Below are 25434 nucleotides of genomic sequence, written 5' to 3' on the forward strand. Positions count from 1 at the left end.
GGAATTTTAATTCCTTTTCCGATCTAGTCTTATCAATAAATTTGTATGATATCGTTTTACTGAACAAGTTTAAAAGTTACAAAATATTATTTAGTTATCAATAATCAAATTGAAATTTCTCAGGATATGGTAGAAACAAAATATATATATATAGTGAGAGAGAGAGAGAGAGAGAGAGAGAGAGAGAGAGAAAGAGAAAGAAAGAGAGAGAGGGAGAGAGAGAGATAAAGAAATTGTTATTACAGAATAAAAAAGTAAAGAACATTCTAATGAAATGTGACAGAATTTAGAGAGGTTCAAAGACTATGTGTAATAAAATACATTTAGCAAGGACATTTTCATTTTATCATATGAAGATGGAGCTCGTTGGATACATGCATTTTATAGTGCGAATTAATACTATATAAAGATATATATTTTCTATGAAAAAAACTATCCACGCTTGTTTGTAAAAGAAACATTTTTTCTGCATTTTTTTTTTTGTTTTTTATGCCTCTGTTCCTATACCTGCTTTTTTATTATAGCCTAAATATTATTAACTGTTTTATATCTTAAGAAGATATAAATTATATTGTTTACATTTTAATTTTGAAATAAGTTTTGTAACAAATTCACGAAAAATGAAATATTAATAAATTGTATACTTAATTAGATCAATTTGAACAAAATTTGTATAAGTTATCATATTATTTAATTTTTTTTTAAATAACAATTTTAGCAAATATATACTGCATTTATATCTAATGAAAAATTTTTATTACGAATAATAGTAATTAATCGTGAGACTATAGCATTTCAAATATACAAAGAAATACACTGTGAGATTTTCAATTTTCTTAAATTAGATACTTGAATTTTCTAATAATTATAAGTCTTAATTAAATTAAAGTACATACAAAAAATTCTATACGATCGATGAGAAGTAATTTGTTATAAAAGTATTTATTATAATTTATAATTAATAATTAATAACGTTTAATATACAATTTTATACAAACGAAACACTAGCGCCACTCCACAGTTAGAGGTACGATTCGTTTACTAATTTATAATTTTAAAAAGTTTAGTTAAAAATTACTACATTTTAAAATAATAATGTTTAAACAAATGTATAATATAAATAATATAGTCGTTAATTAAATGAAAATAGCATGTGGTTCATAATGAAATTTCTTATATTTTTTATAATATGTATATAATTATAATTTTAAACCTATTGTTTCATATTTACATTAAATTTACAATTATAATAGATACAGAAACGCTTATCTGTAATCTATATGTCATTCAAATTATTTTTTTATGTTACATTTCATAAAATTATATACTTTTTGTTGTTGCGCACTGATGATATAAATATCACATTATTACTGCCATTTTTAATCATGTACATATAATAATCCTTAACATTTAGAGAAGACATTTTTAACATTCGTACTATTTATATATATTTCACATATAATAGTATAACTAGAGTTAAAATTTAGAAAAGTAATAAATATTTAATAAAATCCTAAAAAACTCTTTACAATAGTTATTTTTAGTTTTGTTTTATCCAGCAACATATAGCATTGAAATTGTGCGCATTTACCTCTTAGGTTAGGAGAAATATTTAATATTATATTTCTTGCCAATGATATTCTTAATCATATAACAAAATAAATCTATATGTAATAATAATTAATATTACTTTTCTTTTTTTATTAAAATAACAATTCAATTGCATTTCAAGTTACTTTCTAACAAGGGAATGTGTGACAATAGAAACATATTGACTAGACATGACAAATATGATACAAAGCTAATGAATACTCTAATTAAACATTACAAAATTAATATGCATTGTAATATATTAATTACATTTTCCACACTTTGCGTTTAATTGTTTATTATAATTCCTAATTGGTCCAGAAAATTATTTATACGTTTACATTTTCATACAGATAATAGTTATTAAATTGTCAGAGAAATATTTCTTTTAAGTAATTAATTTGAAATTAATGTAAGTACGTAATGCACAGATTGTTTCTTTTTTTCAAGAATTGTAACAAAAATCTGTATGATGTTGAAAATATAAAACAATAATATATGTGTATAGCAAAACAAGATATATTAAGATAACAGTATAATACTTTATAAAATACTTATTAGTCATGTATCTTTTAACATCCATAAAGTTTAACAATTTGAAGAATTGCACATTAAATGATACTTTGAGTATTGCATATTTACATAATTTGAATAATTTTATTTTTTTTGCTACGTATGATATATTGCTATAATTTTTTGAATGAATGCAAATGTTATTTAATTAAGACTTTTTTCATCTTTTTATGAGATATAACACATTTGCAGATAATATCTATTTTTCTTTTAATAAAATTTTCAAATTTTTATCAAACAGTTGAAATATTAAATATATGTATATACTTTTCTCTCTTTTTCTCTCTCTCTTTCTCTCATTGATATTTCTCAGTTAAATTATTGGTAAAATAAAACATAATTAGTATATATATTATAAAAAATTGTAAATTCATGCCAATACTTTCTTGTACAGAGGTAGTTTACAGATATACAATACTTAAAACAAAAACATTAATGCAAGCTTCATTTCAAATAAATAATTATTATTGTCTGGCAGTATTGTAATATTTCTTGTGAGCTAAAGAGACATATTGATGTTATAATTACTTTGACCAGTTATATATAATACCTTCATTTTATTATTGGTGTTAAAGCCGTTTTCTTTACTATTATTTTCTTTTTTTTTGCGATAAACATAAATTTTTAAAAGATATTTTATGTGCAACAATTATTTTATATATTTGATTATATCGTATTGAATATATCATATATCTTTATATATATAAAGGATTTTTGAACTTAATATATATTCCTTATAAAATGGCTTTTGGCATAAAAAAAATATAGATTACCTTTGTAGAGATTTACAGAAAACATTTGCATATTATGCGACTGTTTTTATTGTCGAATCAAGCCTCGTGTTCACCATTATTTATTCCTATGAGTGATTCTGTTTGTTCTGCTTCTAGATCTGGTATTCTATAAAATTAAATAATTCATTATTTTTTATAACTTTTTGTCTTATAAGAATACAAGACTTTTGATTTGTTATTACATTTATATAGATTGTATAATTACGGTACCTTGTAGATCTATTTTTTCGACAAATCCAGAGATACAGTCTCTTTATTAAATCCATAACAGGATCCCAATTATCATAATGGGATAGTATAGATACAGTCAAAAATGCTAATAACATTGGAATGGTTCCTAAGTAAAAAATGCAAGGATACTGAACCTTTTTTAATAGAACATCAGCTATCATTGACATTGGCATTGTTAAACTAATAGCCAATGTTGCTATTAGAGACGATGTCAGAAAACATCCCCTGGTAATATACAAACGAATGAATATTATAGCCAGGAAAGTTGATAAGTTATTGAATAATAAAGTAATTGTTTTTATTTGTTTTTAATTTTACCATAGCCATAGAACTTCGCTTAAGACAGTGCCAATTAATCCATTAATTATTAAAAATGTCCACTGATGGGTATCAGGCCATTCAAATTCTTCCCAATGACCATAGTGGAGAATAAAAAATAATGGCCATAAGAGTGTTAAATTGAAAAGTCCCACAAATCCAAAAAACATTGGTATATTCATCTTATCTTCGTGGTCGACTTTTCTTTTCAAAAATACAATATATGCTGCATAAAAAAATGCACTGACTAGAGCCAATATTATACCTGTTGGTATTCTACTAATTTCTATAGTTAAATCTGAAAGACCAACTAATACCTGAAATTTAAAAAAATATATAATTTAATCAAGGAAAATTCTTTTTTTAAATCATAAATTTATTTTTCATTTAGAAAAATGTAAGGAAATTAAAAAACTTACTAATCCAAATAAGCTAACAGTTACAGCAACTAGTTTTGATAATGTAAACTTATCTCCCCCATTACTTGGAAAGAAGGCAGCAAGGAATAGAGTGAATAAACTCGATGTAGAAGATAGTACTGTGACAATACTAGCTTCTGTTTCAGATAATGCTATTTGAAAAGCGTAATTTGCTAAGAACCACTAAAATAAAAAAAGTAAATGTATGTAATAAATTATTAATTATAAGTTATATTATTTTAAATATAATTACTAAGATTACTTACAAATAAACAAAACATAAGTGCTATTTTCGCTACTTTTTGAACAGAAAATTTATTAGCTTGTCGTCGAGCATGTTCCCCAGCTCTGATGCTTGCTTGATAACTTAGTCTGGCTAATAAAGCTTCTGTAGCATCAGTTTCTGACATATGTCTGACTTCAGCTAATTTGCTAAATCTTACAGATCGAATGGAAGAATCGTCACTTTCCGTGCCAGAAGAACGCTCACAATGATCTGGTGTTTTTATTGGTACAAATGTTGGATCACTCTAAAATAGTATCAATTTGGATATAATTAATGTCTTATATTTAAATTATAAATTTATGAAGATATCAAATCATTTTTACCAAACTTGTATTAGCTTCTGTGTAGAAGTTATCATCTTCGACATTTGGGTCTATGAACTAAATGTTTGAAAACAACAAATTACCATTTAGGTAAGCGCTGCACAATCAATAAAAGTTTCTACAAAAATATTTTTTGTTTGTATGCATACCATATAAGTGGCTGGCCTATTACATTGATCCCGCCATGGGGGCCAAAAGCATAAACCAAGTAAATAAAGAGTAAACATAGATGTTTTTATATATGTACTAAAAAATGGTTTTTCAAAAGCTGCTTCTTTATAAATATACTGAAATATAAATTTGTGACTGTATAAAATACAATAATCGTTGAGTGTCAAAATAAATCTGTATAAAATATTTAGAACCACAAATAAGTTATCATACAGTTGTTAAAAAACAATCTTACTTTTGTCAATTCGGAGCTTGAAACCCAAATAATATCAACCAACAATAAAACCAAAAGTCCTAAAACAAGTCTCTGCGATTTATTCATCATTGCTGCAAGCCTATGAGGATCCTCCGTCATCCCCTGTTGTCTGCGTTGTCTTAATTCCACAGAACAACTCATTTTGTAAAATAGTTGTTACTATTTTACATTTATGGGCTCATATTTATCTTGGTCACTAAAATTAGATAATTAAAATATTTTTAAATAAAATTTTAAAGGATTATATATATACATATTACCATTGAAAATATATGAAATAAAAAATTGTATACATCATTTACACGTTGTGTATTCGTATAAGAGATATAACTATTTAATGTAACACTATGCTATTAATCAATTTAATAAATGTAACATATGCGGTCTATAATACAGTCTAATAAAACAATGCAAAAATGCATATATGAGAGTAAACAAGGAAGTATTTCAAGGCTTAATGTGAACAACTGTACATTTATGTAATATAAAAAACGTGACATACGTTTAACATCAATTACGTTTGAATATTTGTTATATAGAAATAATGAAACTGACATAATTTTAGATAGTAGTGTGCATATAGGTAACAGGTGGAATAACCGTGCGTGTATATATACATTACGAAGTTATACCGTTTGAAAATAACCTATAAAAATAAAAAAATATTTTTTGGTAGAATATTTAATTTGATAATAAAATGAATGACTTATTGATAAGAAACTTACCGCAAGCAGATAACATCTGCTCTCCAAAACACTTCACGATCAATCTATCGTATTAGAATAAATTCTATTTTTACATCTTGAAATGAGAAGTCGATAAGCATATTTTTTTTTAAATTATTATTATTATTATACTAAATAACGTATTTATTTTATTTATCTTATTACAATAACAAATTTATATTTTAAAATATCCTTCACGATTTCCTTGTACTTTCACTGTTATTTCAACATTTATATCTCGTTATCACGTAATGACAACCGTTTCTGGCCATATTAATTTTCAGATGACGTTCCGTAGTTTCATTTATCGCCACGTTGGCGCTGCTTGTAGAATATGAATTAAAATATTTACTACATAACAATAAGTTGTATAATACTATATACATATATATTTATCATAGTGAAGATAAAAATAAAAACAAATAAATAGCGTATAGAATACTAAAACAATAATTTTTTTTGTATATCCCATTCAGTATTGATTGACAAATAATCATGAATGAAAAAGAATATAAAAAGAATTATATTTATTAAAGAAAAAGGTATATAAATAAAAATTATTAGTTTTTTTTAAATAAAAAGAAATTTACATATATTATCTGATATTTTTTATATTTTATAAAATGTATTTTTTCGATCCATAATTTGTGTCTAAATATTTAGAATTTAATGGTTACCAGAGTTACGGCTAACACAACAGATTCTTCGATTATACGAATGGTATTCGAGTAGTATGACTACTAGCTACTAACTACATACATTATCGGAAAAGGAGCTTTAAATAAACGTAGTAGTATAGTGATAATGGCAAACAATGCGCTGAGCAACGGACGCATTCAACAACCAACAGTTTCACAACGATTGAGAGATGATAGAACGAAGAAAGGTATTATATTTGTTACTAAGGAGATACATAACTAACAAAAATTCAAATAATTCAAAAATACATTAGTTTTCGAATTTTTCATTTGTTACATATTTTCTACATATTATAATTGTATATTAACTATCTTTATATATAAAATATTAATTCAGCCGGGACAATTATGATTTATGAAAGTAGTTTTAATTGCAAAATTAAAAATAAATTGGTTTATTTCTAGTAATTATTATTAATTAGGTCATACATATAAAGTAATAAAATTACAATACATTCACACGGGAGATATCAATGTAAGAAGTAATTAATTGTTATTTAAATGTATTTAGTCGTGGAGATACCATCAACAGAAATTCGTAATTGGTTATTGCACCGTCATTACACGAGACGCGAACATAAGATATGTAAAATTCTTATTGAGGAAGAATTAACAAAATCAAATGGTCATAATGAATATGCTAATTATTTAAAGGTAAGTTTTCTGATATTATTTTGTCGATTGTCGATCTTTTTCTTTTAATAATAATATTATTTTAATTTTTAATTTCATAGGGTCTTATTTTGAGAAAAGAAGGTAAAATTCAAGATTCTTTAGACAGTTTTCAAGCAGCTTACAATGTAAATTCATCTAACGTTAATAATGTTAAACAAATAGCTAAATCCTTGTGAGTATTTTACTTGTATATTTCTTTTTATATACATTTCACACGAGAACTATTTTATTTTTAAACACGATCATATTTATTATCTCGCATTCGTATAAGTAGAATTTTATTATTTAAAGTATTTCTTTTAGATTGATAATGGGTAGTCATAAACGTGCGGTTGAAGCATATTTGGAAGCGGAAAAAATAAGTATTTTACCCGATTGGGAAATATATTATAGTCTTGGTAATTATTAATTAAATTAATTAATAAATTAAATAAAGTATATATAGTATATTTTTATGATTGTTTATCAATTATTATTCATTAGACTTTTGTATTTTTCTTATTGTTTTTGTATCGTGCGATTGAAAGGAACGTTAATGAATCAAATCCTATTTTTTTATAGGAGAATGCTATGTAAAATTAGATCAATTACAAGAAGCGAAAAAACAATTTAAGAGATCGATTGAATTAACGAAAAATGAATTACCCTATCTTGCTCTTGCAAGAGTGCACCTGATGGAAGATCAAATAGTAGAAGCTAAAAATATGTATGTTGCTGCATTAAAGTATGTTTTAATCAATAATGAAAATAATTATATCATTTCATTGGTATTTTAATCGAATTTTAATTAATCCGACATTAAATTATTCGTTAATTTAGTGGAAGTCCTGAGAGCGTGACAGTGTCTACAGAATTAGGTTTGTTATATCTAAGAATAGGAGACTTTCAAAGAGCATTTCAACAATTTGGAATAACTTTAGCTCACACGTCTAATTGTTCGAAAGCTCTTTTGCCAATTGCCTACATAATGCAAGTGAGTCGAATAAAAATAACAGATAATTATTATTTTTATGTTTGGTAAAAATCAAGTATTATAATTGGTAATTATATGAAATCAATTTAATTGCAAGCTATGAGATTATTAAAAGATAGTAGTTATACGCTATTCAAATTTTAAGATAATATAAAAAATATTATTTTTCAAGAATAAATTTACTTTTTTCAAAATATAGAAATCAAATGTCAAGATATAAATACATGTATGTTCGTGCAGGTAGACAATAATTAAAGTAACATTAATATATGATTTCTTTCGTTAGATTGAAGGGAAATTTCACTATAGATTTCAGATAAGTGTTCATTGACGAACGGTATTGAGTTTCGTTCGATAATTGACAATTAAATTTCTTGTCCTTCTTTTTACTTTTATTTTTCAGAAAAATTGCGAATACGACGTAGCATTGTCTAAATATAAATTAGCGGCTCAATTAACGCCCGAATCGTCGGCTCTTTGGAACAATGTTGGTATGTGCTTTTATGGAAAGCAAAAATTCGTAGCTGTAAGTAATACAATTGCATACTAATTACAGAAAAATATTCGAAAAAAACTATAAAAAAAAAAATCAGAAAGATATAATATGAATAATAAATAATTAAATTTCAGGCTATTAGTTGTTTAAAAAGAGCTCATTATCTGAACCCATTAGCATTCTTACCAGTTTATAATTTGGGTGTAGTCTTTCTTACAACTGGACAACCAGCATCAGCTGCGATTTATTTATGCGCTGCTGTTAATGCAGCAGCAAAGAATCCAATGCCGTATCTTTTACTTGGATGTAAGTGCATTATGATTAATATGTTTTTTTTTGGTATGACTTTTATTATATTAAAATTGACATACAAAATATTAGGATATTTATAAACACATATAACAAGATTTATCCTTATTTATCAATTCAAGAATGCACTTTTAACAGTGGCTCTTAAAAGACTCGATGACCTAGAAGGTTCTGAAAAAGCTTTAAATAAGGCTCATTCTTTGTCCCCTCAAGATCCATTAGTACTCATTAATTATGCTGTAATTCTTGATGCCATTGGAAAGACCACAGAAGCTTCGGAAATATTATCGGCTCTGAACGACATTATGGCTGTTATCGATGTTGATTTGCAGGTGATTTATTAGATTTGTCTTTTCTCATATTTTATGTTTTTTTCTCTTTAACAATCTCATATTTTATGTTATTATTATTTCTTTTTTATGTGTAACAGATAGTACAAATGGCGAAAAAGCTATCAATTAAATTACGACAACAACAACAACAACAAACAGCAAAAGTTATTTAGTAATTAAGATAAAAATTGTTAAACAACGGAGAAAAGTTTTTACACATATAATACATAAATGAAGATTAACAATTATTAATTATTTATATGAACGAGACAATCATTAATATGCTTTGTATTTTAAAATGTAAATTCTAACAATACAAAATATGTAATGTTTCTAGGTTTTATTTTTTAAAAACAGTGTTTCTTTATATTCATCGTCATCTTGTAATCATCACTGAAGATTTAAAGTAAGTCAATTTTTATTTCAAGCACTTGTACAATAATTCTCACGATTATTAATTTTCTGAGGAAGATATTAATAATTCAATACAAGAAATTTATACTTTATCAAACGATAGATATATTTTATAAATATCATTTTAATATCTATTATTGATGAGATTCTAATTTAATTCATAGAGGAGGAGAGTGTACACATTGAGTGAATACAACATGTATTTAATTAAAAGAATCATATACTTTTAAATACTATATGTATTATATTAATTATAAATATGTATAATATTTAAATTGACATGTATATATAATTATGCAATATATAAAAAGCAAATATAAATATATATATATATATATTATTAATTAATCATATTATTCATAAAAAATTCTTTTTGTAAATATATATATTTTCTTTTAAAAAGCTTTCTCATAAACTATCTTATATAAATAATGACATCGATAAAACAATGAGTCATTGATTCAAATTTTGGAAATCGAGTTGTTTCTATGAAATAAAATTCCCATAAAGAATAGTAGCATTTCATTTACTATACTTCATTGTTATTATGAATGAAAAGCAGTATATATTTTATGGGAATTTGCGATGCTTCGAACATCGGAACGTTTCGATTTATTTTTCATATATTCTATAAGAATTATCAGAAGATGAGAAATTTTATCGATATATAAAGATTTAATTACGTATATGATGAATTAAATGAATTTTTTTTATATGTTGCATATAACGTTGGAATACTATTGAACGATTTTTCGATTACATATTTTATCACATACACATTTAAATACATATATATATAACTCTTTTACATAATTACGTGTTTTTTTTTTCGTTTTAAATAAACGTTTGCAATAGAGTGCAGGAAATATTTGAATCTACGGAAAGTGTACTTTTCTTGTTGAACAATAGTTTTTATTTTACACATACCATATATATATATATCCCGTATAAATGTTTATCTTTATATATAGAAATCTTGATAATTAGCGAATAAATGAGATTGTTTAATTTTTCGATAGCAAATGCAACGTGTTATAAACATTAAATCGTATCACATTGGATTTTTTTACTCTCGTCGTAAGTTGTCACACACAAATCGATTAGGTTTGAATCTACACACATATACATATATATATATATATTTAATTTAAATTGAAATAAAAGAAGAAGGAAGATAATTATTGCTTGTAAGTTTATCGTGAATATCGCGATGGACGTATTTTAATATGATAAGTTAATATTAATGATAAAAGTCTTATTATAACGAGCGATTATATTATATACGTTATATTATCTTGGCAAAAGATTATTCTTTCCTCTTACTTATCTTATTATAGTTTAAACTAACGATGCAGGAAATTTTAATAGATACTTAATTGACTTAACATCATACTCTTTAAAACTTACTTAGCATTTTAATTTATGCCAATTTTACGCCCCTTTTTCTTTCTTTCTCATTTTTTATCAAGAACATGTAAACTATCGTGTTAGATTTCATTAAATTTCTTGGACTTGAAGCCAAAGTCCAATAAAAGTTTAGGAATTAAGTTATCGTAGATAAAAAAAACTTTTATTTATTACGTTACGATTTGATAACGTTCCTATCTGGAAAAACGATATAGAGAGTGTCCCAGAATTCGCTTCAACTAACTGAAAAATTATAAATTTATTAACTATTAAAGTTTCCATGTATTGGATGCTTTCGTTTTACAGATTATCGTTAGAATTCTTTTTTATCGGTAAAATGATATTTGATGTTGATATACTTCGATATATATATCTCAATAAGAGACATAAGTATATGAGATACAAATATATCATACTTATAGTTCAAATATAACATTTATATTTATATACGCGACAAATTAAAATTATTAAAAAATATTTACTTCGGAAGAAAACAATTGGCATTTACTTAATTTATCTATTCGGCACATTTGAAATTTTTGTTTTTTTTTTTTTAATACATATACTCGATTTTAAAAAATTTTGATCGAGTCATAATTGATGTCCCGTAATGTAATAATTAAAAATAATTTAGAAACAAGTATCTTTTAAAGGTGGTAATTTACATCATACGTAAGTACTTTGTACGTCGGTTTGTTGAGTGGTCGGTTGCAACTTTTTCATGATTTTTGGTTTAAAAAGTTGTCTGAACGATGTTCGAAATTGTCGAGACATTAAACAATAAAGTATAAAATTAATAGCACCATTTAATAAAGCTAAAATGTCCATTATCTCGCCAAAATTATGATAGCAATTACGAAAGAAGCAATCGCCTAGAATTCCAGATAGAAGGCCTAAAACCCCCTGCGGTATTTCTGTAATTAAAAAAAGGAATAAAACGGCAACGAGCATTCTTGTTGTTCTGTCAGCATGTTTTTCATTCTTGCTTGGCTTTCGTGGTATCACCGAACCATTACTTATCGGTAGGTTCTTCATTAAAGGTTGATTGTAATTCTTTAAAGCCTTTTTCCGATCTTTCGTCCTGAATATTAATTTAAAATTGAACACATTTGTTTAATTAAAGAGACAAAAAAAATTCAATTCAAATACGAGGTATATAAGATTTTAAAGAAAATGATTATATGTACGAATGATTATTAAAAATAGTAAAAGAAACAAAGAAATTGATATTTAAAAATAATAAAATTATTTATATATTGTAAAATATTATCAAAATAAAATTTGAAAATCCATTGTCTCATATATTTTAAAATTATTATTACTATCAATATACTATATATATATATACCTGCAAAGTGTTTTAATTAACCAACATATAATGATGGTAAGTATAACACAGGGCATAAGTTTAACGACAACTCCAAGTATCCAAAAATTAAGTTGGTAGATAAATCCTTTGTCTCGTGAATAATCGGTATCCACATGATACAAGATTTCCTTAGTTCCATTTTCACAAACAATTTGATCCCTTATCTAAGTATCATGTAGTAAAATTATTTGTTAGATATCCTTTGATTTAGATTTCGAAAGCTATGAATCAATGAGAAGTCTATTATAGCAGTATCGATTGCTATGAAAATCTACTCACGCCAAAGACGAAATAGCTTGGTGCACAGGCGATCAATGGTGCCAAAACGCAACACCATAGAGCTATCTTGCAACGAGTAGGTGTGCACCATGCGTGGTTGTATTGCAGAAACCTGAAACACGTATCAGCGGATGATGCATTGTGATAATGAATTTTGAACAATACACAAATCCTCTTCCTCCTCATCATTCTCGTTTCGAGAAATACACCTTTTGTTTTCTTTCTTTAAACGTATAATATAATATAATAAATTTTTCTAGGAAGATCACAATATATGGATAAAGAAAAAAAAGTTTATTTATTAATATCTCTTTATTTTTCGTTTTTATATTTTTCTCATGAAATTTCATCCCCTTTCAATTATTGCGCTTCTACTGCGAAGCTTTAATAATTAAATTAAAAAATATTTTTAAAGTAAGAAAAAAATAAAGTAAGAAAGAAAGAAATTTCAAGAGAGAAGGTCGAGTACGAATTTATATTTCTTTACAATTCTGAGATTTCTTTGCAACACCCATAAGAATCTTATGTCGAGACATATATATACAATAAGTATGTTGCTACAATAAAACGAACATATAACGAGTGTAATTTTTTGATGTTTCTTTATGGTCAAAGCGGAAACATTTTGTTTCCCTTAAGTATACTTCTACTATTTAATAAAAAGGAATTAAAAACTACGTATAAAACGAATGTAATTTGTTATCTCGTTAACACACACACACACACAAAGTTTTATCTTTTTATAATATATATATTTTTTCTCTTGTGAAATATTCTACTATTATTTGTACTCTGTATAATTCAAACATTTATTTTTAAATACGTATTAACTACGTGCCGGCCAGATGTAAATTAATTAAAATTGTTTAATAACTTCTCATTAGCTAGTTATTGGCTAACAATGTTTTATAGATCTACGTTTTCATTTGACGTTTTAGTTTTCGTTTTATATACTTTACGCAAAAATAATACGTGTAATTACATGTGTGTGGAAAAAAAGAAACATCATTTATATACAATTGTGTATTTTCTGTTGGCAAATAATGTAATACAAAATTTATAAATATTATTAGTTGTTTCAGAAGTTCAAAAATAATAGTAAAAAATAACAACAAATTGGTAAAATATTACCAATATTATGTTATATATAAATATATATTACAAGTATTATGGTAATAATACTTGTTGGTAAAATATTGTTGGCAATATTGTTGCGTAATAAAGTTAACATTTAAGTTGTTACATTCAATTGTATTTCAATCGCGAAACACTAATAATAAATTTATTTCAATTAATAGTCTCTCTCATATGATTCGAGTGATGTATAACAATAAAAGGGTTGACAAGAAACGTGTAGTACCTATTTACTTACATTGGGTTAAATTTTGCTCCCGGAGAATTTCTATATGAACAAAAATAAAGTTTAATGAGTCAGGGCAATATCTTCGAAAGATAGTACGGGCTCTCGTCGTTTCTCTATTATCTTAGAAAATATTTCAAAGTAATTTGTCCAAGTAACTTTTATGAAGAATATTTTTCTACGAGGCTCTATATATTATTCTTATATATATATATTACAATTTTTTTATTTATCAATTTATATAAAATGACGCATTAAGAATAAAAAAAAAAAATTAATATAATTTATAAAAATGTTCTCACCTATATACGAGATTACGTTTAATTACAAAATTTGATAACTTTCGATATTTCAAAGTTTCAAAGTTCAGAGAAATTTCTAACTAAATTGAGATGTGAGATATTCAGGTAAAAAAAAAAAGTATTTAAAAAGTTGTCAATGTCGAGAAGTTCGAAAGGAAGGGAAAAGAAGATTTATGTGACAGAAGCTTGACAATAATATATTCAAACTTAGAAAGAAGACAGAGGGACGGGATGAGAAGCAAGAACTAAAGAACGAAAGAACGAACGAAAGAAAAAGAAAAAAAAATGTATGGAGATTATTATGAAGCAATTTATAAGCCGAATTGCGAAAGAAATCCAGATTATGTTCTTAGAAAAAAGAAGCTTATGCAGATTTATATATAATACAAAGGGTACACGTTTATTAGATATTACTTTGGGTCGTCCTAAGAAAACACAATTTTGTATCTCGGTCAGTAACCAAACGTGCTTCTGAAGTTTTCATCTTACCTTTTATAATTCTTACCCTCTTACCATCCTCAACGTATCTTAACCGTCACAAAGTTGTATTTCTAACATCATCCTATATCGCATAATATTTGTACATACGTTCAAGTGGGAATTCCAGTTTTAAATATATTTTATTTATACTTATTTTCTTTTTATATATTTACGTTTATGAGTATTTATGCGTTAATAATTAATTATACATATTACCTACGGTAATAAAAAGTAAAATTATTTGAAATAAATTTACCTTAAAGCGATATATCTCCAAACAGCCAGTGTTAGAGTTAACGCGATGCTGATGGTATGAATGACCTGTGTAAAGTGCATGTGAAATAAAACGAAGACAGCCCATCCGTAAGGGAAGATCTGACGTTTTGGTAGAACGAAATAAATGTAAACTGCAAAGGGTATGTATTCCAACATCACCAACATATCAGCAAATGCTAATCCCGTTAATATTTTGTTTATCGGTGTTATCATCATATCTTTATGGGTTAGCACAACAATGTTCAACATATTAGCAAATGTACCAAATATGCATACTATTATTGCTACGTAACCATGATATATTCTATAGCTCATAGCCCAATTTCTGATGGAACCGTTACAATAACAAAATGTCGTCGATGTTTCCGGAGGAAGACTGAAGTTGTTTACGTAATCGATATCTTCTTCCGTAATATTAAATCGAGTAAATATATCGGTGTAATTTGGATGCCAATACATGCTCGATATATTTCGTAGGAGTAACTTTAATTGCAGCAACGAAGAGTTCAAGTATCCTTTGTAATACAAATCCTCACGATTCCTGTGACATAACATCGCATTTTCCACAAAGTCAAAGATGATATCCTTTTATCGATCCAAGCAAATTCTTACATTTTATTCGTATATAATTGATTCTCCAACGAGAAATTGTTCTGTTTTCTTAAAATTGTAAATTGACGTTGATGAAAACACTCGCTTTCGTAGGAAATGTTTGTTAGATTCAACTTGCCAATGGGATTACAGTTGTTGCTGGTATGGTCTTATTTTCGAAAGAAAATTCGATTCACTCGGGGAAATATCATTTCCACTAATTTACGACGAATTATCGTAGTAAAATTTTTGATGGGTAGAACAATCTTGTTTCCGAGAAAGTTCGATGAAGTAATGGCTTTTTCTTTTTTTTTTTTTTATATCTTTTACCAAAACCCCGGATAACTAATTGAATTTAGATTTGTACTATCGCAAAGATAATAGAACAATTAATTCTGATTTTCCCATAAGAAAGTTGGTGGTAGCCATTGATCTTTCATTTTAGTATGCCCATTACACTGCGGTCTTAACTTTATCTAATTCTTAATGAATTCCGCATTTATAGTTGATCCAATTTTAAACCGGGTAAAACTCGAAGACAAATGTACGATTGTCCAGAACAGTAGTCGACCCATAAGAAGTACTATTTTCCGAAGAGAAGGGGGAAAGTGATGAATTGTTTAGCTGATTGCAAAAGACGTTTCGTTTGTAGACAAAAAGTTCGATTTAATCGGTTGGAAAACGACGACTTATATTATTTTTGCCATTAAATGGAATCGTATAAATGGATGAACTGATTTTTTCACCTTCCCCAAAAGATCATCGAGTTTAATAATAGCTCGTTGTTTTCTTTCTTTCGACTTTTTTCGAAATTATACATTGTATACTTTTATGCGTTTCTTTTTGGATACAGGATTTCTGTAAAGAAAGAATTGTGTTTTGTTAGTGCGAGGTATCAATGGTATTTTCTATGAAAAAATCTATATACATACGTACGTACATATCTATGCGAGATGGATAAAGTATGAAAGAATTGTGTACGTATGTAAAGAATGGAAATAAAAAAAAAAAGAACAAAGAAAAAAATGTACGAAAAAAATAAATATAACTTTGCGAAACGTGATCGAAACGTGAAAAACATTTTGATGAAATAAACTACAGGAAAATAATACTAGTGAAGTTAAACACTAAATTGTTTATTTGTAACGTGAATATCAACTACTAGGAATGTTTGTAGTTTAATGGATTATTGATTCTTATTCGTTGCATGAAGTGAATAACCACACGTGTAAATTCGACCTAAAAGATAAATATTTAATTTAGCTAATACACTTTTTGATTCAACAAAGTGAACTTCGATTCTCGATAGAACGACGATTATTGATTAGGATTTTATTTTAACCAACCGAATCAAATATTTATCGAGGAAGAAAGAAATATTACGAGAGTGAAGTTTTGCAATATAAAATAAAAAAATAAGAAAGAAATAGCACATACAAATAATAGTTATATTTTTCCAATGTTTTCTTTTTTATTTTTCTACTATCTTGCGATTCAATCGTAAAAGATATTATTTCCATTTGTTGGAGCTTATAGAATATCTTTTGCAAAAAATATATTTATCGTCGTATTATTAAACGTTTTCTTTTTTTTCTTTTTCTTTATTATTTATTTATTTATTTTGTTTGATCCTCAAAATGTTTAAATCGCTTTTTGATAGATTACGACTTCAATTATTATAGATAGTTATTATTTCTACATTTTTATGAAATAAAATATATATATAATTTATTTTCTAGAGAAGAAATAAGAATTTATTACGTTCACTATAATTTAGCAAATTCTTCTCGTTGCAGCTTCGAAGAATGCATATTTATTTATTCTTATTTTACGTTATTTGAAACAAACTGATTGTTTTGTGAATTCAATTTGTGAGATTGTTTTTCTTCTAATTAAATATTAAGTCGATTTATAAACTGAATCAAAATTATTATTTTAATGAGATATTAAATTGTTAAAATTAGATTAATATACAGCAGATACGCGTAATAAAAAAATATAAAAGAAAACAAAAAAGAAAAAGAACAAATGGAAAAAGAGAAAGAGTGAAAGAAATTCTGAAAAATTGTTGTCGTCAAATTTTAAGCACATTATTTACATATTCCTATTTTTTGACTTGGAAACATATAATAGGTGTAGCTCGGCAAATGTGTTAGAAGAATTATAAAACAGGATGTTATTTGTCGTGGACGATTTAACATTGCTATATTCGAAATTTGAATAGATCGTAATACCCCTACCTGAGAAAAGTGAGAGAGAAAGAGAAGAAATAAAGAGAAAAGCTTTTAAATGAATAATTTAGTCCAGGATTTCGAAGTGGAATATTTTTTCTCGCAGTTATATTGCGAATGTCATTTGTATCATTTGGTATAGTTTCGTTCTTTCAAGTAGTAAAAAACAAGAATTAGTCGAACAATCTCATGTCATCTCATTTTTATAACATCCTATCAATAGATATTTAAATTTATAAGAATTCTCACGAATGGAAGATTTTTCGATTTACAAGAAATTCATAACTACGCATATTACTCTCAAATAATGAGAGAGAGAAAAAAGCAGAATATAACAAAGAACAAGTATATGTGCATTTTGATAAAAAAAAAAAGCTCAAGAGTTAATTTATTGATAACCGAGTTATGCATGCATGGACAAGGCATATCCAATTATAAGGTTTCTTACTTATAATTGCTGTTTTTTGAAAGCTCTTTATTGATCATGCAAATACCCTTATTCTAGTATTCTATTAATAAATATAATTAAACGGCGATCATTAAAATTCAATGAGCGCATGCATAAATTGCAGACTACATGCATAATAATATTTGAAATGTTTCATCCCGAATAGAAGAATATTCAAATAATTTTCCTTGTTCGTTTTTTATTTACGCAGAGATTTTATAAATTTGTTTTTCTTTTCGCTTTTCCTGTTTTTCTTTTTGCGATACGTCAATCTACCATTGTTCATATACGTTCTATAAGTTTTCAATTGACCCTTTTATATTATTGTAAAAGTGTAAGCATTGATATTGAAATAATGAAAGTTTGTTATCTATCGTTTTAATAAATATAAATATTCGTAAAAAGCTATATCACGTATAATTGATAAAATGCGTATCGTTATTAAAGAATAAATTTCACTTCATTAAAATGATTTACATTATTATTGTAAAATTATAATAATACTTTCGACGCGTATCGATAAAGTTACAGTATGAATATATTATTAAATAAAGTTTTCATTCAACAAGGGAGAACTTTCAGTTTGTTAAAGTAAAGACAAAATACACAGAAGTATCATGAAATGTATTGTATCTTACCGTGATTTTATAATATTAGTGAAAACAATTGATCAGGTCTGATTTATTACTGAAATGGAGCTTTCAAAAATGTGAAAACGAATTTTTCTGCTTAAAAACTAAATAATAAGAGCGTAAAGAATGCTCGTACTATATTTCGTTTGAAAATAAATAGTCAACAGGATTGAAGGAAAACTCGTAAAACTGACGTTAACTCACTTTCACTCTTAAAATTGGCTTACTAGCTGGATAATTTGACGTGAAATAAAACTGTCGAATTTTACTTTTCGAAAAGTCAAAAACTTGACATACCGTTTTATTCAGAATTTAAACGATACGAAATTCGACAGCTTGTTTCTAAGAATCAACTAGGCACATATATAGTACAAATTAATTGTATTTTCACTGAAAAGTATAATGAATAAAGCAGGTATATTGGATATTATAATAAATAATAGTAGATTGAAAAGAAACGATTTCTCTTTTGTACTCAATAACTTCTGATCTTTTTCCAACGAATTTTTCTCAAAAATCGATATTTTCAAAAATCCTTTTTCTACCTTTTTCTATCTTTTATAGTTGGCCTTTTTATTTTTCCTTCTATGGGTGAACAAGGAAAATATAATATTTTTCTAATGCACGTTTTTCAGATAAAAGAGCTTTTTCTTCGTATTTCAAAGAACATTTACGACATTCACGAGATATACTATTTGCATTTACATTAATAAAATTTAAAATTAGATATAACAGAGTCATATGCTCGATTTAGTATCTTAATAAACTTGATGGAACGCTCGTATCGTTAAACTCGACATGGGAGAAGTGTCACCGGTCTATACAAAACTGAATAAATGTTAAAGTTAACTGCACGAATGAAAAATATATTATTGCTATGTTGGATCTTAAAGATCTTTTAAAGAAAAATCAATAAACATTTATATAGCGATTTAGTTTTATGATCGTTCTGATCATCTCATGGAACTCGTTAAAAAAAGAAAAAAAAAAGAAGAAAAGAAAAATAAGAAAAAAAAAATAATTCACGATACTAAAACATTTTCATAGTTTTAATCATTGTATTATTAATTAATTTACTTATACTTAAATACCAGTATATTCTTCTGTGGAATTTCCAATAAAAAAAAACGTGAACACGTTAAACGGTTATTACATTATCATACATTATATATATATATATATTTTATATATTATACATTATATATATAATACAATATTAATATAAAATATATATAATAAATAATATATATATAATAAAATATATATATATATTTTATAATTCACATACGATTAATTATTTAAATAATCGTATACGTGATTTAATATGTGACAGTTACAAAAGAGAATCCCAAAAACAATTATTCGATAATAAAAGTAATACGATTTTTATTCGAATTAATCAATCATACTATTAATAGCACGGATCGTTTCCACGTTAATCGTAAACGTAGAAATGAACGTATATGGTTGCGCATTACATCGATTATAATGTACGCATCGATAAACACACAATCGCGAATTGAATATAACCAAACCCTTTATACTCCTTGTATTCGATAGAAATGATTTCTTTGATCTGTTGATTTCATTGCAACTATAATAAGAAGAAAAACTTTTGCATTTCTGTATATACTTTCGTAACTTGTAATATCGATGTTATTTTTAACTTTGAGAAGAACTTTTTAATGGTTATTACCTTTTGAAAATGATTTGACATCGAGTTTTAGAATTTTATGAAAGTTCGAAGGAAAAAAACCAAATATAAAACAGCTTACCAAAGTATTTTGTTTTTTATTTGATAATGTGGAACGCGTAAAATTGCAAGTGTTATTTGGTTAACAAGTGTAATTTTAAAATCAAATAGAGTGGAATAAGAGAAGTAAAAAAAGAACAAAATTAACATGACGCATGTTGGTAACTCGATATCCTTTGTTCAGTATCGATCACATTTTCCTAATACTAACAGGCAATCCGTTGGATGGCAGTGTTAACAATTGTAAGTTAAATACAACTTAACTAATGAATATTCACGGTTGTTGAATATAGTATACTATTATTATATAGATGCCACTCAAATCTCTCGTCAATTTCCGAATTGTAGAATAACAAATTTAGAATATTTATAACTATGTGCAGTAAATTTAATCCTTTACGTGGGTTGTATGCGTTTTTACCTCATACATATTCATGCATACACAAAGCAAAGGAAAACTATTTCTGATCGAAATCTTTCTTTTTTTAAGAAATTATGTTTCAAAAGTTAAAATGAATAATTTTTATAAGACCATTTTATTCCCAATGCAAAAATATTAACCGGAAAATTGAGCCGAGGTCTTTCGTGAAAAATAAAATTAATCGTAAAAAAATATCTTTTCTTCTGCCATCAAGATTAGACATTTATTAAACACTATGTTTTTACTACATCGTTCATTAATTCTTGTTTCTTCCTTTGAGAGATTTTTATCACCGATAATATTCAAACACCATCAACTACTACCACCACTAACCATAATCACCGCTATTACTACTACATGTTCTTTATCTTTGATAAAAAGAGTGTCATATTGGAAAATATTACTTTGGAATTTTCTTAAGAGAAAAAACGAGTATAATAAATAAATGAAAAAGTTCACGTGTAATTACTTTTTTTTCGTATTTGTCCTCGTAAAAAAATTCTGACGTTAAATAATATTATATTTTCCTTTTCCTTATAATTAACAGTTAATCACGAACGAACGTAACACGACACACGTTATTTCCATTAATTCACGTACTATAAATAAAAAAATAAGAATATAAAAATAAAAATCGTAGCCCGAAAATGAACTACGAATAAGATTATCTTATACTATTATTCTATATTACATAAAATATATTCATAATTAATATATATATATATGTGTGTAAATATAATTAAAATTGTAAATATAACATACCCAAATGCACGGCATAACAAGTAACGTTGATTATTCCTTTTAAGAAACAAATAACGTACGACGTAAATTAAAAATAAAATACGTTGATGAGTTGTTGATCATTGACCGAACATCAATAATTCGTTTTATGTTTACTTGTTTGTTTGTTTGTTTTTTTAGAAAATAATCAATATATAAATTCGATCGATACAACGAATAATTAAATAATGATGAAAAGCCAGTTGCTTTTTCTTTTTTTTTAGGACTACGATAAAAATGATTATAATATACGCGACGCACGTTAATGGGGAAAATTTTAGTTGAAATAGTAATTTCCTTAATATACGAAGTAAATTAATTATCAGGGTAACATATGTTATATCTTATAATTCGATAAGATGATTATCATTATCATCATCATCATCATCATCATCATCATCATCAATATGAGAGACACTGATCACCGTATGATGAACTTTAGTTGCGGGTAGTCGCGACGGTACTACTGTTGAAAATTCACGAGGATCTCCACCTCACTCCCTCTTTTCCTAGTTTTCCTCTCTTCTCTTGCTACCAAGGAGTCTGCGCGACAATCAAGGAAGATCCACGACGAAAAAAGGAAAAATCTTTCTCTCTCTCTCTCTCTTTGTCTTTCTTTTCAAGCTGTTTCTTCTGATATTCTAAAAAAAAAAAAAATTTCGTACTCCGTATGTACACAAAGCGAGTTTCTTTCCCTTTTTTCTTTTTACATTTCGATACATGCACGTAATTCATTCGACATTTCTTTTTTATTTTAAATATATGACAGAATCGTGTATCCAACGATTCTAATTTTTCCTTCTTTTTTTTTAAAAAAGTTAGTTTTCTTTTACGCTACATTTTTCTTCTTGTTAACGAGTAGATGAAATTCAATGGATGAAATTAATTGAATTGGAATTTCTTTGAGATACTTTGTGTTTACTTTTTATTTTATTATTTTACTTTCTTTTCCCTTTCTTTTTTTTTTTTCATCTTCCCCTTTTTCCTTTCTTTACTTTTTACATTTTGTCCCGCGTTCTACGTCATTCCTGCTAAGAATTCCAGGGTTATAAATGAAACACGATGAAAATTATGCAATGATCTTCCTCCCATAGGTAGTCAAAGGAAAGATGAAGCTTTATTCCACAGAGATGCTATTTCCTTCACGCTTTCATTTCTTTCTATAATACTTTGACATGTTCATGTAAAACGTATACGTATTATATATAATACGTGCATATAACTTCTTTGCAGGTTACATTATTTTCCTTTTTTCCCCTTCTCCTCGCAAATTTACAAAATCCGAATAGATAGGTATCAGTGAGTGCTCTTTTGTGAACACATTTTCCCATGATATATGATATTCCCTGACATTTAGCGTGAAAACGACTAAATAAAAGCATTTATATTCATTTTCGAACCCATTAAATTCATTTTTCTTCCTGTCACCTTGTTTCTTTGCTTTTCCTTGTCACTGATGGATAAACCAGAGAATTGTCTTTTTGTTTTCTTTATATACACATCTCTCTCTCTCTCTCTCTTTCTCTATTTTTAACAAATTCTTTTTCTTTTTTTTCTATCTAAGCGAATATTTTAACCGAATGAAATGGTTACAAATTGCATTTGTAAATCGTATCGTAGAAGCTGGCACAACAATATATCGTAAAACCGTACGAGGATATATATGTGCAAATAGAGATTGAAAAGAAAAGAAAAGAAAAGAGAGAGAGAAGTAGAATAAAATAGTGGAACGTGGTTGAAAGTGAAGGAGTGAAAAAAGGTGAAAAGGGTAGGGGTGTATAAACTACCCTTCGCATTCAGAGCCGCAAAAGGGGTGACTTTGCTTCACGTAAACTTCCAGATGGCGAGTAGAGCCTTTATCACGTCGCTAGGAAACGTAATTTGAGGAGACCCTTAGGTATAACCGATAATAGCAACACGTTGTATGCCGTAATAAACATCGCATAGGAACAGGAATAGAAAACAGGAGAGAGAGAGAGAGAGAGAGAAAGAGAAAGGAAGGCTTACCCAGTTAAATCAAATTTTGTTTTTCCTTTTTCTTTTGTGATAGCACGTACCTCCGGTGTTTACCTTAATACATCCTAAAATCATTTTTTATTACGTTACTTATTTTTCTCAGATTTTCATATAAATTCTAGATATTACTTTTGTACACAATTGTTTCTTGTAAATTACATAAAACGTTCGTATACTCCTGTATACGTTTAATTAATTGATATTTAATTATATCGTTAAAATATTCGATGAATATTTGAATTCGTTGAAAATATCGTCGATGCAAATATTCGGCATTTTATTATCTTCTTAATCAACGGAATCATGATTATTATTATTATTATTAACGCTAAATCTATCTCGACATTTCTTGTCGACCTATTCTTATAGTGCCCTGTTAAAATGATCGATCCTTTAAAAAAAGTTATTACGTTTATAATTAAACGTAGATGAATATATGTTATTGAATGAATTAATAACTTCTATCATTGATTTAACTTGGATTAATCAATTAAGCTTTGTTTTTTCTTGTTTTTGATTGCTGAAAAATGATCTACTTTTCGTATTAATTTATTTTCGTATTATTTTTTGATTTATTTTCATTTTCTTTTATTTTTCTTTTATTTTATAGCTCGTTACAAAATCAATAATTGATATAAACATAAAGCGAGTAAAACGTTTAACTTCGCGCCATTTCATTTGATCAAATAAAACTATAGCGACCTATTCGAAAACAACCGAATTTAATTACATGTATAGAAATGAGTATATTTGTAAATTCGCGTTTAAATTAAAAACGACTTTATCGTTATGAAAATTTGCTCTCCACATACATTGAATCATAACAAAAATGTAATATATTTCGTTTAAAAGGAGATATTGTATTTGATATACAAATGTGCAATATATGATACTTTCATTTTTTGTTTATTAAATTTATATATTTAATGTTACAAAAGTTAGAACAAATGATCATGAATAAATGCGTATAAAATATTGTTTAACGAATTTCAATTTTAACACATGAGACAATATGCATTTAATATCAATTAGATAAAAAATATAAATGATTAAATCATTCATAGTTGAAAATTATTTTCTTAAAACTTTACCTTTATTCGTTCGTTCGTTCGTGTCGGTGAATTTAAAATAGATCAATCATTTTCTCAGTTTTGTTTGTACTTTCTTAGTAAACAGAGAGATAGCAAGGAAAGGAGTAAACATTACGCTTAATTAGAATTTACTCATGGAATAAGTCGAAAGTGTTTTCTTAAAAACTCAAGTCGATTAAATTAATATTATTCGTATAATACAAAAATTAACTTTTTTTATCGCAATAATCAAACAATCTCTTTTGGCGCTTATATTTATTATATATTAACTTTTATATTTTCTTCTAATTTCTTTTATATCTTTATTATATCCTTTTTAATTAAGTAATTTTAACGTAATATATACAGATAGTTACTACATTTTCGTTCGTATTTATCTAGATAATCGATATCTTTTTTTTCGCAAAAGCAAAAT

The 25434-nt window shown here is 26.3% G+C and overlaps 3 protein-coding genes across 7 annotated transcripts; 1 reads left to right on the top strand and 2 right to left on the bottom strand.

The window, feature by feature from the left end:
* Positions 1-2859: 2859 nt before the first annotated feature.
* LOC122526553 (solute carrier family 35 member F5) lies at positions 2860-5979 on the bottom strand. Of its 3 annotated transcripts, XM_043650038.1 has the most exons (10): positions 5687-5979; positions 5594-5607; positions 4941-5157; positions 4684-4821; positions 4535-4591; positions 4192-4455; positions 3926-4108; positions 3507-3823; positions 3168-3413; positions 2860-3063 (listed from the first exon to the last, which is right to left on the bottom strand). In XM_043650038.1, exons 3-10 carry the CDS (start codon positions 5100-5102, stop codon positions 2994-2996), a joined length of 1437 nt encoding a protein of 478 aa, XP_043505973.1. In that variant the 5' UTR covers positions 5103-5157; positions 5594-5607; positions 5687-5979; the 3' UTR covers positions 2860-2993. The 3 variants fall into 3 exon arrangements, with proteins under 3 accessions (XP_043505973.1, XP_043505974.1, XP_043505975.1); XM_043650039.1 differs by lacking the exon at positions 5594-5607; XM_043650040.1 differs by lacking the exons at positions 5594-5607; positions 5687-5979 and adding an exon at positions 5464-5585.
* A 494-nt stretch (positions 5980-6473) lies between these two features.
* LOC122526313 (Bardet-Biedl syndrome 4 protein homolog) lies at positions 6474-9501 on the top strand. Its single transcript, XM_043649661.1, has 10 exons — positions 6474-6572; positions 6896-7038; positions 7119-7231; positions 7363-7457; positions 7621-7783; positions 7879-8032; positions 8436-8558; positions 8663-8834; positions 8976-9169; positions 9268-9501. Exons 1-10 carry the CDS (start codon positions 6491-6493, stop codon positions 9340-9342), a joined length of 1314 nt encoding a protein of 437 aa, XP_043505596.1. The 5' UTR covers positions 6474-6490; the 3' UTR covers positions 9343-9501.
* Positions 9502-11037: 1536 nt separating this feature from the next.
* Positions 11038-22384, bottom strand: LOC122526360 (G-protein coupled receptor dmsr-1). Of its 3 annotated transcripts, XM_043649737.1 has the most exons (7): positions 21895-22384; positions 15669-16505; positions 15037-15597; positions 14011-14040; positions 12639-12750; positions 12339-12523; positions 11038-12071 (listed from the first exon to the last, which is right to left on the bottom strand). In XM_043649737.1, coding segments are annotated over exons 2-7 (1305 nt in total). In that variant the 5' UTR covers positions 15671-16505; positions 21895-22384; the 3' UTR covers positions 11038-11656. The 3 variants fall into 3 exon arrangements, with proteins under 3 accessions (XP_043505672.1, XP_043505671.1, XP_043505673.1); XM_043649736.1 differs by having other exon boundaries at positions 15037-16505; XM_043649738.1 differs by lacking the exon at positions 14011-14040 and having other exon boundaries at positions 15037-16505.
* Positions 22385-25434: the final 3050 nt, after the last annotated feature.

Source organism: Polistes fuscatus, unplaced genomic scaffold, assembly GCF_010416935.1.
Source record: "Polistes fuscatus isolate 324 unplaced genomic scaffold, CU_Pfus_HIC Scaffold11, whole genome shotgun sequence".
Lineage (NCBI taxonomy): Eukaryota > Metazoa > Arthropoda > Insecta > Hymenoptera > Vespidae > Polistes > Polistes fuscatus.